We start from the raw sequence: 14,094 nt of genomic DNA on the forward strand, positions 1-14,094 counted from the left end.
CCTCCTTTCCCCCTCCCCTATACAGCAAGTAAGTTGGAGAAGGCAGGAGTGAGTAAGTGGGGAAAGGGAGGGATGGAGGATCAAGAAAGACCTCTTAGCAAAGGTGACATTTGAGCTGAGCCTTAAAGGAATATATATTATTATATTCCTATACATATTCCTTATATATAATCACATGTAATCATATAGCCAGTAAAAGGCAGAGCCGGGATTTGAATCCAGAGCTCCTGACTCCAAAAACCAGAGCTCTTTCCATCGCACATTGCACAGGAAGACATGATGTTGGTTTTGTCATGAGAGGAATTGCTTTTATAGCCCCTTGAACTTGGTGTGTTCTCCCTGATTTCCCCTTGTTCCCCCTTCAGCCCCGCTGAGGAGCTCATGTGGAGACCCTTGGCCTTAGAGGGGTTCTTCCTGGTCTCTCCCTTTGCAGGTGGCGCAGTGGGGCCTGACCAAGCTGGGGCTGCTACAGTACGCAGATCAGCCCTCAGGTGGCTACAGCGGCGGGAACAAAAGGAAGCTGTCCACTGCCATTGCCCTGGTGGGAGGACCGCCAGTTATCTTCCTGGTGAGTCACTCGGGATCAGGGATGGGGAGGGGGACAGAACCCCCAGATCACACCCCTCCAAGCTCACAAATCCCTTCTTTGGGGAAGCAGGGACACTGAGGCACGGAGCAGGACCAAACCCGGGAATTCTCAGCCTCTGGGCCACATGGACCCATTGCCTCCTTCTGAAATTGTTTTCTGCTCCCCATAGTCATCACTAGTGCTAGATGATCTTCAACAACTTTATTTCCTCTCTCTGGGCCTCAGTTTCCCCATCTATAAAGTGGAAGCCTCCAATGAGGTTTGAGCACACGATAGTGGAAGGAGGCCTGGTTTTGGAGTTCAGAGGACCTGGATTTGAGTTCTGGTCCCAGCAGTATGACTTTGGTCAAGGCACTTCCTTTTTGTAGGCCTCAGTTTCCCCAGATGTACAGTGAAGGGGTTGGGCTAGATTTCAGGTCATTTCAACTCAAAATTCACAGATTCTGTGAGGGAACAGGAGTAAGGGAAGAAAGAGATGAAGGGTGTTTGAATGGACTTCTCCCCAACCCACTGGGAGGAGAGAGCTATGCCCCTATGGAGGAGGCTGAGGCAGAACTCTGAGTCTGCAGGGTATAGAGTGGAGCACTGGGCACATCTCCAGTCTGCTGTGATTGCTTCTGCCCCCAAGGATGAGCCCACCACAGGGATGGACCCCCGGGCCCGGCGCTTCCTCTGGAACAGTGTCCTGGGTGTTGTCAAGGAGGGACGCTCTGTAGTGCTCACCTCCCACAGGTAGGAGACACAGAGAGGTAGGGAGGGAGAGAAAGAAAGGGGAGAGGGGAAGGAGGAGGAGAGAGGAAAAGGGACGAAGGAAGGGAAAGGAAGAGAGGGGGGAAGGGGAGGGGAGAGGGAGGAAGCAAGAAAGGAGGAAGGGAAGAAAAGAGAAGGGAGTGAGAGGGAGGAACGGGGAGGAGGAAGGGAGGGATGAAAGAGAGGAAAGAGGGGGAGGAGGAAGGAAATGAGGGTAAGAGAGAGAGCAAAGAGAGGAAGAGACACACAGAGAAGGAGAGAGACAGAGGGAAGAGAGAGGAGGAGGAAGGGAAAGAGGGGAGAGAGAAAATGATGGGGGGGGGGGAAGAAGAGCACAAAGAGAGGGAGAGAGAGATTGTGTGTGTGTGTTAGGGAGGAAGGTGGGAGGGAAGAAGCCCCCAGATTGAGGATAAGCATCTGGGGTGCAGGAAGGAGCAGCTGGGGGCGAGCGTGGCTAGACTTGAAGTAATCGATTCTTGGGAAAGGGGACCGTGATTGGGGGAGAGGACACTGGAGAGGTAGAGCCAGGGGGAGAGAACATGCGGGGGGAGTTAGGAAGCCCAGGTGGAGAAAGTTCACATGTGGGGATGGGCGGAGGCGGCGAGTAATTGACCGCTGCCCCGCCCCGCCCGCTCGTGCCGCCAGCATGGAGGAATGCGAGGCCCTGTGTACCCGCCTGGCCATCATGGTGAACGGGCGTTTCCAGTGCCTGGGCAGCGCGCAGCACCTCAAGAACAGGTAACAGGTGGGCGGGGCCGGCGGCTCCGGGCCGCCCTCCATGTGGCTGAGTCACGGAGCTGAGAGGACGCCCCGGGGCCGCCCCGGGGCCGCCCCCCGGCCGCCAGTTAGAGCTCTCCTGGGCGGGGACCCCCCTGGTCCCTACCCCCGCAGCCCGTCGCTCCTTCGGCCGCTGTCTGCATGCCCCCCAGCCTTCCTCCTCCCGGGCTGCCCTCCTGCCCGCGCCTCTCCCCTTGGGTTGCCTGCGGGGAGGCGGGCGGGGGCTCAGCCAGAGCCCGGCCTTTCTGCAGGTTCGGAGAGGGCTACACGGTGTCGCTGCGGGTGCCCGTCTGCCAGCCGGGGCCCGCTCAGGACTTCATGGAGGCCTCCTTCCCCGGAGCCGTGCTCAAGGAGCACCACGGCTGCCTGCTGCGCTATCAGCTGCCCGCCGGGCACTGCCCACTGGCCCGCCTCTTCGGGGAGCTGGCCGCCCACAGCCCGCGCCTGGGCATTGAGGACTTCTCTGTTACCCAGACCACGCTTGACCAGGTCAGACTGGGCGAGAGGGACTCGGCCTTAGACCGAGGGCCGAGGCATTCAGGGGGGAAGCCTTCCTTAACTCCCCTCACCCATCTCCCATTCCCTGGCTGTCCGCTTGTCTGTCTAACCGCCCTCTGCGTCCTGTTCCCTCAGGTGTTTGTGTATTTTGCAAAGGACCAAGGTGAGGAGGACAGCCCCACGAAGCCGGCCTCTCCCCACGCTGAGTCCAATTGCCGATCCCCGCACAGGGTCAGCTGTTTTCTGGAGGATATCAGTGTGGCTGAGAGCTTGGTCTGACCCAGCGCCATGGACCCATGGGAAGATCCTCCAGCCAGGAGCCTGCCTCCTGGGGTGGGGGAGGGAGCCGTGTGATGTCCAGAGCCTGGGCAGCAACTTCCACTTGTTCACTGTCTCCCTACCAGCCCCCATGGGGCCCCTTGTCCCGCAGGGAGCCAAAGGGAAGAGCCCTGAGGTCACTCCCAAAAAGGGGGCTGCTGCTGTGGCTCTAGGGTCTCCCTTCTGCACTGCCCTTGCTCCCAAATAAAAGTAAAACCAAGAGATACCTGGGATGTCTCACCTGTGTGCCCACAGCAGGGCCTGAGTATGACTTCATGTATGTGTTCATATGTTTCTGGGTGTTTGAGGGCTGGGGTGCTGAAAGGGAGAGAGGGCCCAGAATTTGCCAGCTGAGGACCCAAATCCTAACCCTGCTTAGAAACACCACCTGTGTGACCTTGGACAAGTCCCAGAAGCACTAGATCTCGGAGAAGGATGAGAGCTTCCTGTCCTGCAGTCCTCGGACACATCTCCATACTTATGAGGGAGAACCATTGCTTCCAGAAGCAGTCCCTTTCCCTTGGAGGAAGTCCCGACTAGCCGACACATTTTCCTAACTTGCAACTGAACTTGGCCTTTTTGCTACTCCTTAAATCCTTCTGGCTCTGCCCTCGGGGGCCAGGCAGGACACAGTTAACCCTCCTTCCAGGGGGATGCTGGATCAAAGCTGTCATGGCTTCCCTCCTTCCATTTCCAATCTGTTTGGCTGCTGTTTCCCAGGCTATTTAGCATCTGGATCCCCTTTTTCTGTTCTATCAGTTTATCAACACCCTTCCCAGCCTGTGGACCCCAAAACTGAATATGAGATATCTCCCAAACGTGGTCCAACCAGAGCAGATGTTCCCTTCCCCAATACTGGACTCTTGTCAGCCTGAGCTCAAATGAGCCTTCCTGGTTGGCGTGTCACATATCTTAAGTTTGGGGTCCACTAAAACCCTCAGAAGATGCAGGCCTCTCCCTGCCTCAGTTTCCCTATATGTAAAATGAAGCATTTGGATGAAGTGGTCTCAGAAGTCCTCATCTCTAAATCCTGTTATCATCTGCCTTTAGAGCCTGTATACAGCAGAGGAAATTTATGGACATGTCTGTGTTTCTGCAATAATAATAACCACCACCCATATTTCCATGGTTCTTTAAGGTTTACAAAGTAATTTCCTCACCACATTCCCCTCTCCCCCTCCCCCGCCCAATTTAGGCAGCACCAGGATTATTATTCCCATTTTACAAACAAGAAAACTGGCCCTAAAAATTTAAATAACTTATTAAGATCACAAAACTGATAAATTCCTGGGCTAGGATTTGTGTTCTCTTCACCTTGCTACCTATACGTACAATTCTGGATACATATTCAGAGAGCGTGTGCACATAGCCTAAGTGAAACACCTGACTCTTAGTCCTAAGGCCTTGATATTTCAGGTCCAGTCCCAGGGGACCAGGGCCTTCAGTTCCAAAGCCTTCACTACCATCTATTTTTATAATAATAATAATTAGTATTTATACAGTGTTTTAAGGTTTATGAAGCAAGTTTACAGGTATCTCACTTAGTCCTTGAAACAACACTGGGAGGTAGGTGCTATTATTCTCATTTTAGAGAAGGGAAAATTAAGACTGTGTTTTGTTTTGTTTTTTCTAGACTCTGAAACCTGGGAATTTGGAAACCCTCTATCTGATTGGCGTGAGCTTTCTGACTCCAAGATCCCCAGATTCAGAGATCTGATATTTCCATCCCTAATTAATTATTGCAGCCACAACTGGAATGAAAAAGCTTGAGCTTGAAGGGAGAAGATAGGGTGAGAGGAGAAGAGAAAAAGGGAGCTCTTAAAATTTAGAAGTTAAAAAAAAGTATCTTCCCCTACCCACTGAGAAGACAAACAATATATTAGTTATACATGTGAAATGTAAAACATTTCCATATTAGCCATGTTACAAAAAAAAAAAAGAAATTGAAAAAGAAAATTATAAAATGTGGAAATAGGATGAGATTCATGTCATCCTGTCACTAGCTTTGTCCCATTGATTCTTTTAGTGAGTCTGCAGAAGATAAGCCCATATCCTCATCTTTTCATTCAATTTTTTAAAAATAGAATCATTTTAGGTAGCAGTATTGCTGTAAACTGTGATCTTTGGAGGGGGAAGTGAACCTGGGTTAGGAATCTCAGCCCCTTCTGGCTTTTGGGAGGGGCCCCACCCTCCTGTTTATAGGGAACCTTTCAGATAGTATCTCCACTTAAAATTCAATTGGAGATCTTGGCCTGGGGCATAATCACTACCTTTTATTGGAAGGTCTCCAGCTCTGGGTCAAAAAAAATCCAATATAATCAAATGCTGTGTGTCCAAACTTTTGCAAATAATTCTAACAGGATTTTTCCCCTAAAAAAGTTGTTTTCTTAGTATAATAAATGCAATTTTTGCCACAAATCTCCCTTCATTCATTCAGGCTTTTGAATTCTTTCGCAAAGCCTGCAACCGGCCAGGAGACCCCACTGCTGTCAGGGGATCTCTCAACCCTCATTTCTCACATCTCAACAGTATGAAATGGAGGAAAGGACACTGGTTCTTAAAATCAGGATCTGGGTTCAAATTCTACCTTTGACAATTACTACTCAAATCATTTATTTTCCTTTTTTTAATGATTCAATATTTTCCCCAAATATATGTAAAACAATATTTAACGTTTTTCAAAATTAGTTCTAAATTTTCCCCCTCTCTCCTATCCCTCATTGAGAAAATAAGCAATGTGATATAGGTTATACAAAATCATTTCTTCTCCTGAATTTTAGTTTCTTCAGGTGTATAATGACAGGTTGGACTAGAGGGTCCTCAAGGAACCCTCCTGCTCTCAATTTGAGATCCAGAATGTGTCTGCCTCACACAACAGTTTTCTGACCACTAAGAATAAAAGAATGATAGCAGCATGGAGATGCCCCCAAAGCCATTTCTATTAGAGCTTCCTTGAACAAAAAGTTGAGAAAATTAAAAAAATGATAAGACTATAATTCCCCCCAAAATCTGTGATTCATCCATGTAGGAAGCATTGTGCTCATCCATACCTGATGAGGTCAGGGGACCAAATGATGAGGTGCAAGAATTGGGGTGGGAGATCCCCTCTGGTCAGAGGCGCAGGTCCAATGCAAAAGAGTTTGCAAACCCGAAATCTGCGTGGCAAAAAGGGATTTATTGGCACAGAGAAGCCAGTTTGCTAGAAAGACAGACTTTTTAGTGGGCAAGGAATACAATAAAGGTGGGTTCCACTGAGAAGAAGATGCCTTCAACAGTGGGCAAGGTCCTGTTTAGGACCTCCACAAAGATTCAGGGTTCAGAGTTGTCTTTTATTAGCCAGCTGAGGCTTGGGGCTTCAATTCAAAACTGAATGAGATTCACTCATTATGAATCTCCAATTGAAAAGAATTTTTCTCAGAACTACTGGGAGTGGTTCCAGATTAATCTTCAACTCAATAGAGATTGAGATCATGGCCCTGGCCACGCTCTCCAACTGAATGAGACCACATAACTGGACTCCCTGAGGAGGGGCCTCTTTCAGAGGAGAGTCTGAGACCCAGGAACCTCCCTGAGAAGGGGACAGCCCTAGGGCCCATCTCCTCAAAAGATCTCAATCCACATCATACCTGCCTAGTATGTCTGTCTATCCATTCATTTTAAATTCACTTTTTAAAAATTTGAGTTCCAAATTCTTTCCTTTCTTCCATACCTTCCCCTGCCCATTGAGAAGACAAACAAAATATTAATTATACATAGAAAATGCAAAACATTTCCATATTAGCCATGTTACCAAAAAAAAGGCAAAAATTTTAAAAAAGGAAAAAAATATGCTTCAATCGGCTCTCAGAATTCATCAGTTTTCTCTACATGCGGATAGCATTTTCCACCATAATAAGTACTTTGCAATTGTCATGGATCATTGTATTGATCAAAGTAGCTAAGTCTTAGCTAAGTAGCTAAGTTAATCATTGTTACAATTGTTGTTTGTGCTTTGTTCTTGAAGAGGACCAATGACATCGGGAAGGTGATGTCTCAATTTGTATGTTAATTGGATTTAAGGTCATCAGTCTCATTTTTCCCTGAGTCATCAGAGTTCAGTGGCAAGACAGATCAGGACAACTGGAGTTGGCCCCAGATGTAGTGGGCAATCTTGGTCTTATTAAACTGAGGTCTTTCCTAGGTCTCAATTTGTCTGAGGCAACATCCATTCAGTGATTTAAAGGTAGGTAAAAATTAAGGCAAGAGATGGCCTTGATGGCCAACTCAAAAAAAAAAAAAACAAATCAAACTGGAGAAGGAGACTTTCAGGATTTCTAGCTCAAACAAAAACAATTGCAAATGAATTCTTAAAAAATCTTTGATTAATGCTACTGACAAACTATGATGTGGGGTTTGTCACCAATGATGGCAGACACCAAAAGTTGGGGTTCCGTCACGTGAAGAATTCACAATGGCCATTCTCCCTGACAAAAAGATTTATTTAGGGGAATAGGTTACAGACAAAATGAAGGAGTACAACAGACACTAGGAAGGGTAAATGTGAAACAGAGCTGGAAGAACACGTGAAAGACAAGTTCCTCAGTGAAAGTCACAATTACCCAATAGAAAGGGAGCACCCTGTGAGATTGGGGGCATGCCTTTAGCTGGCAGACTAAATCCTGAAAGGGACTTAGCACCCCAAAATATTTAGCTGTATGGAGTTGAAGTGGGGCTGGGGAGCAGAGGGGAAAAACCATGTGGCAACGGGGAATGGAAGGGGAAAGACACCCACCACAATTGTAACACCAATCAAAGTGGACTAAGTTCCAAATGGATTTAGCAAAGAACCAGGAGCAAGAAGATAAATTTATAGGAAAAGTTATAGAGACCAGAGCTTCATGTTACTTATTTGCTAATACTATGGCTTACAGGTAGGTTTGAGAGGTGGTCTTTTTACTATTGTCTCTGGAACTTTATTATCCCTGACCAACAGATTGTTTATCTGACAATCAGCAACGTTTGTAGGACAGTTTGTAGTATAGTATCCCCAAGCCCAGGAGACTTTAGAATCATTGACCTACACATTGTTAGAACAATAGCACTCTAAGGTCAGAACACCTCAGGATTACTGCTATATTTCCCCTAGAAGCTATATCTCATCATTCCATAACTCTCCCCTTTTATAGTCAGAAAAACGGACTAGATTCTTTGTCTCCATCCAGTTTTTCACCTTCTGTTCATGTCTCAATCCATGAAAATATACTCTTCAATTGACACTACTCTCTCCAACATATCTATACATATTGACTGAACATTAAATAAATATAAACTAAATACAAAATACTCTGGGGATGAGAGGAGTTAGGAAAAACCTCTTCTAGGAGATAGAATTTAAATTGAGTCCTGAAAGCTAGGGGTTCAAATACAAGAGAGATAAGGAAGGAGGGCACAGAGAAAGCAACATTTTAATGGCACATTTGTTCTTTATTTTATCTCTCATCTTTGTTCCTCTGCTCTTTGCTTTAACAATTGTGCCCCGGGCTTGGACGACTGTTGTCCATGTTGTCTGTGCATTTTCTGTTTGTTTTCCATGGCTGGAATGCTCTTCCCCCTGACTTTTGCCTTCTGGCGTCCCTGTAATCCTTCAAGTCCCAGCTCCTTGAGAGCTTGAATTTGCCTTTCTTTGGATCCCCAACACTTAGCACAGTGCTTTGCCTGTAGCAGGTCTTAGTAAGTGCTCAATGACTTTCTTTTTCTCATATGTTGGTCACAAGGGACCCACCCAATGAGGTGAGATTTTCTGGGTTCTCTTGATATTACATGGGTCCCCATGGAATCACCCACCCCTTGTCCCTCACTTCCCCCCAGTGGCCCCCTCATTTTCTTGCACTCATTCCTTTGACGGCATGCTGTGCTTCCATGTAGACCTCCCTAATGCGTTACCAGGCCCCCTCTCCGAGACCCCGTGGGGGTTTTAATTCTAGAGATTGTAGTGGACTATGCCCATAGCCATATGACAACAGCACATTAATAGCTCTCGTTTATGCATGAAGGCAGCAAGACAGTTTTTGTATAAACTAAAGAGACCAGACTTGAGAGGTGTAAGGACTTCAGAAGCCATTTAGTGCAACCCTCCTCATTTTACAGATGAGGAGAGACCAGGTGATCTGCACAAAGTAGGAAGTCTCAGAGGCAAGATTTGAATCTAGAACCCTTGACTCAAGAGCAGTACTTTCCACTATGTCATAGCTAAGGTCTCCTCCAGCTCCAAATTCTGCTAGTTATTTACATTTGCATATATGCAAATATACTTGTGCATAAGGTAAAGTAAAAAAAAAATGTGGGAAGGTTTCAGAACTCTGTTCAGCCTGGTGACTCATCAAGGAGTGGAGGTGAAGTTTGCCTTCCTCCCCTGGGCAAAGAGATGGTGAATTATGGGCAGAGCACATGGCAAAATGTGCTGCTTTGGTTTAATTGGAGTTGCCAAGGTGGGTGAGAGTGCCGTTGCCTGGGGGTGAGCAATCATTGGGAAGTGATGGGGATTTTTTTTAAAGAAAGAAAAGAATGCCCATGTGACATTTTTTAAAAAGGGAAGCCAATGGCTCATGGCCACGTAGGTCTCCGTTTGCAGGTTGGTTGCACGCGCTTGTGTTCCTGAGTTGTACATGTGTTAAGGCCTGTGGATGTGTGTTCATGGCGACAGACGTGTCTCCATGGAGTGGGGGAAGGAGGGAGCACTCCTTCAGGGATGAGCTCACCACCTGGGCATCCCAAGGAGCTGCTCTCAGCCTGGAGAGTAATCCTTATCCGCCTGCCCAGCTGCCAGCTGCCTGTCTGACCCAGGCTGAGCAGAGGGAGAGGAGGGCACAGGGCTGGTACAGAGCAGGTCTTGCCAAGGCCTTCCGGGGCACCAAAAAGGGCAGCTGGCCTGGGACAGCCTAGGGACCCCGACAATGCGAGCTCGATCCCACAAGGTGCTGGCCCCAGGTGTAAGCCATGGCCTAAGAAGAGGCTGAGCTGACCCCCTAGGCTCCTCCCTCCCCCTTCTCTCCCAGCCATGAAAGGACTCTGGGGCTGGGTACAGAGGGCCTGTCCCTGGATGAGGGGATGGACGTGTCCTGCTCAGCCCCAGCAAGCTCAGAGAACTCCGGTGAGTGAGAAGGGGAGGAGGGCGATCAAATGGGCCTGGAGCCCTGGCCCAGGACCTCTGGGCAGGATCACCTAGGGGGACTGGAACAGCCGGATCGGGAGCTTTGAGAGATGAGCTCCAGGGCTTCTGCAAAGGCAAGGGGGCTCACTCAGGAGAGCAGAGAGCCTGAAGCCCACTACAGCTCAGCGGGAGGACTCAGATTAAGGAGAGGGCCTGTGTTAGGGAGAGGGTAGCCCATGAAGGAGATGAGTTTTCAGAGAGGGGGAGGGGGACATAATGATGGAAGGGAAAATCATTGCTAGAACACGGGTTTTAGTGAGGAATTGGGAGTTCATTGAGGAGACAGAAGGCTCAGGGGATGGAGTGGGACTCTGAGGGAAAAGTCTCTGTGAGGTGGATGGAAGCCCCCAGTGATTGGGATCGGGGCTCAGTAAGTAGATAAAGGGTCAGAAGGGATAATGGTTCATGAAGGGGAAAAGGTGACCTCAAGGAGATGGTGAAGAGAAGAGGCTCTGGGCGGAGACGAAGGTTCAAGGAGGGGGAGAGGGTTTAAGGATGGAATTTGGAGAAAGATATGAAGGGGTGAGAACACATGGAGGGAATGAGCACTTAGAGGGAAAAGGAAGTCCACTGTGGATATGGATTCAGAGAATGGATTAAGGATTCACTGAAGTGATGGGAGACTTGGGGCCTTAGTTCTGGAATAGGGCAAATGACTCAGCGCTCAAAAAAGAGGTGGGTAGATTCATTATAGGCCAGTGAGCTTGACCTCAATTCTTGGCAAAATTCTAGAGCATGGCCTTAAGGGAATGGTGCATTATAGAAGAAAGAAGCAGCGATCAGTCACCTCCAGGTTCCTTATCTTGTTCAATCTTTTCAGTCGGTTCCAATTCTCTCTGACCCGATTTGGGGTTTTCTTGGCAGAGAGACTGGAACGGTTCAGAATTTCTTTCTTCAGCTCATTTTACAGATGAGGAAACTGAGGCAGACAGGAACAAGTGACTTGTCCAGGCTTACACAGCTACTCGGTGACTGAGGACAAATTAGAGCTCAGGAAGATCATTCCAAGCCCGGTGCTCTAACCAGTGCACCATCTCACTGCCTAGTTTCCTATTACCTCTTAAGATCAAAAATAAACTCTTCTGTTTGACATTTGAAATCCTTTACATTCTGGCTGCAAGCTACCTTTCTAGCTTATTCCTCCCTTTCAGGATCTCTCCAACTCAGTCAAACAGAAACAGCTTATACTGCTATTCCCCATCCACAGAACTTAATTTCTCATCTCCCTGCCTTTACATGGGCTGTACCCCAAGCCAGTCCCTTCTCACCTTCACTTCTTCCACGTCTCGATCTCCACTGAGACTTAGTTCAAGTACCAGCTTCTACCTGAGTCCCTAACCTTTAAGTTCCCTGTCCCCAAATCACCTTGTCTCTATTTTGCATGCTGCCATTATGTATATATGTAGTCTATCCCAATAGAATATTTCATTTGTATCTTTGCATTCCCAGCACCCTAGCACGGTGCCTGGGACACAGTAGGTGCTCAATAAATGCTTTTTAATTGACTGGTTGGTTAAAAACCCAGCATGGCTTCAGAAAGAGCAGGTTATGCCAGACTAACGCGGCAGACTTTTTTTGGCAGATACACTAGGCAGGGAGAGAGAGACAGTCAGATAGCAATGTGTGGAGAGCTCCTGTTTCTGACACATATGAACTGAGTAACACAGCAAGTCACTTAACCTCATCGGGCCCAGCAACTCTTTAAGACTTAAAGAAAATGCTTTTTTTCTCTCACGTTTTCCTCTTTTTGATCTGATATTTCTTGTGCAGCATGATAGATGTGGAAATATGTCTAGAATTGCACATGTTTTGTCTATATTATTTGTTTTCTAGGAGAGGGGGGAGATGGGGAGGGAGGGAAAAAAATATGGAACACAAGGTTTTGCAAAGGTGAATGTTGAAAACTCTTTGCATGTATTTTGAAAAAAAATATTATTTTAAAATAATTTTATATTAATTTAATTTAAATAATTTTTTTTAATGGAGAAAAAAAGAAAGGCTTAAAGCACACAAGAGCTGATCTGTTTTGCTGGATGTAGTTTCCTTACCTGGACTTCCTTTTCAATGAAATGTGATAAAGCCAGGAGTTGTACTGGTGGATATGGCAAAGCTGTAGAAATTGTGTAGAAGATCGACAAAGTCTTTCAGGCTAAGATTGCTGATTATAAAAGAAGAAGCTAGAGGTAAAAGAGAGCACAGTGAGACAGTTTGGGGATTTGTGGAATGACCCCATGCAAAGATGCGTCATTAAACAGAAGGAAGCCAGCTTGGAAGAAGGGCACCAGGGAAGTGCCCCAGGGATCTGCACCTGGCCCTGTGCTATTAAACATTTTAGTCACTGTCATGAAGAAAAACACAGATGGCACACTTGTCAAACCCCCAGTTAATGTGGAATTTGGAGCAAGGGCTAACATGTTAGACAGGCTAGAATTATGGGCCAGATTAACTAAGTTTGAATTCAATAAGATTCATAAATTGAGAGTTAGAAGGGACCTTAGAGGCTCAACATCAAATCTGTTTTAGAGATGAAGAAACAGAGATTAAGTGACTGGCAGGATCATGCCAGTAGTGTGGGAGGCAGGGATTAAGTTAAGTCAAATATTTATTAAGCTCCTACTATATTCCAGGCACTGTGCTAAGCATTGAAGATACAAAAAGAGATGAACAACAAACAAAACAAAACAAAATCAAACTAGTCCCTGCTCTCAAAGAATTTACGATATAATGGAAGAGACATGTGCTATCAATTGTGTACAACTGGGAACAAATAAGAAATAGACAGGATAATATAGATAGTATAATAATAGAAGGAAGGCACCAAGAACAAGGAGGACTGGGGAAGATTTCTTGCAGATGTTAGGACTTCATCTGAGACTTGATGGAAACCAGGAAACTGAGATAAGAAGGGAGAATATTCCAAGAATGAAGGACAGCCGGTGATGATGGACAGGGAAAATGAGGGTCTTGTGTGAGGAATAACAGAGGGGGAAGTGTCACTGGATTCCAGAGTATGTGCAGGGAAATAAGGCGTGAGATGATTAGAAAGGGAGGAGGGGGCCAAGTTAAGAAGGAATTTTAAAAACCAAAGAGAGGATTTTATATTTGACCCTGGAGGTAGTAGGGAGTCACTGGAGTTTATTAGCACAGTAGATAACATAGTCAGATCATTTTAGGAAGATTAATCTGCTAATTGAGTGGAGAATGGGCTTGACAGTGAGAAGAAATTTTCAAGTCCACATGTGCAAAAACGTCTATGGCAGCCCTTTTTGTAGTAGCAAGGAACTGGAAACTGAGGGAATGTCCATCAGTTGGGGAATGGCTGAATAAGTTGTGGTATATGAATGTTATGGAATATTATTAGTCTATTAAAAATAATCAGCAGGATGATTTTATTTTTTTTTTATAAATTTTATTTTATTTAATAATAACTTCGCATTGACAGAATCCATGCCAGGATAATTTCTACACGACATTATCCCTTGCAATCACTTATGTTTCATTTTTTCCCCTCCCTCCCTCCTCCCTCCCCCCCCCAGGATGGCAAGCAGTCCTATATATGCTAAACATGTTGCAGTATATCCTAGATACAATATATATTTGCAGAACCGAACAGTTCTCTTGTTGCACAGGGAGAATTGGATTCAGAAGGTAAAAATAACTCGGGAAGAAAATCAAAAATGCAAATAGTTCACATTCATTTCCCAGTATTCCTTCTTTGGGTGTAGCTGTTTCTGTCCATCATTTCTCCAATGAAACTCAGTTAAGTCTCTTTGTCAGAGAAATCCACTTCCATCAGAATACATCCTCATACAATATCGTTGTCGAAGTGTATAAGGATCTCCTGGTTCTGCTCATCTCACTTAGCATCAGTCCGTAGGTCTCTCCAAGCCTCTCTGTATTCATCCTGCTGGTCATTCCTTACAGAGCAATAATATTCCATAACATTCATATACCACAATTTACCCAGCCATTC

The 14,094-nt window shown here is 46.3% G+C and overlaps 1 protein-coding gene across 6 annotated transcripts in view; it reads left to right on the forward strand.

The window, feature by feature from the left end:
- Positions 1-3,156, forward strand: part of ABCA7 (ATP binding cassette subfamily A member 7) — a 52,318-nt gene extending 49,162 nt beyond the window's left edge. For 5 of the 6 annotated variants that reach the window (XM_051972141.1, XM_051972142.1, XM_051972143.1 and 2 more), the window contains 5 exons: positions 434-568; positions 1,218-1,321; positions 1,985-2,077; positions 2,368-2,605; positions 2,750-3,156. In XM_051972141.1, coding sequence (XP_051828101.1) covers positions 434-568; positions 1,218-1,321; positions 1,985-2,077; positions 2,368-2,605; positions 2,750-2,893 — 714 coding nt within the window. In that variant the 3' untranslated portion in view covers positions 2,894-3,156. Of the gene's footprint in view, positions 1-433; positions 569-1,217; positions 1,322-1,984; positions 2,078-2,367; positions 2,606-2,749 lie in introns of those variants that run through there. The other variant, XM_051972145.1, reaches the window with a different exon arrangement.
- Positions 3,157-14,094: the final 10,938 nt, after the last annotated feature.

This window comes from Antechinus flavipes, chromosome 1 (genome assembly GCF_016432865.1).
Source record: "Antechinus flavipes isolate AdamAnt ecotype Samford, QLD, Australia chromosome 1, AdamAnt_v2, whole genome shotgun sequence".
Taxonomy (NCBI): Eukaryota; Metazoa; Chordata; class Mammalia; order Dasyuromorphia; family Dasyuridae; genus Antechinus; species Antechinus flavipes.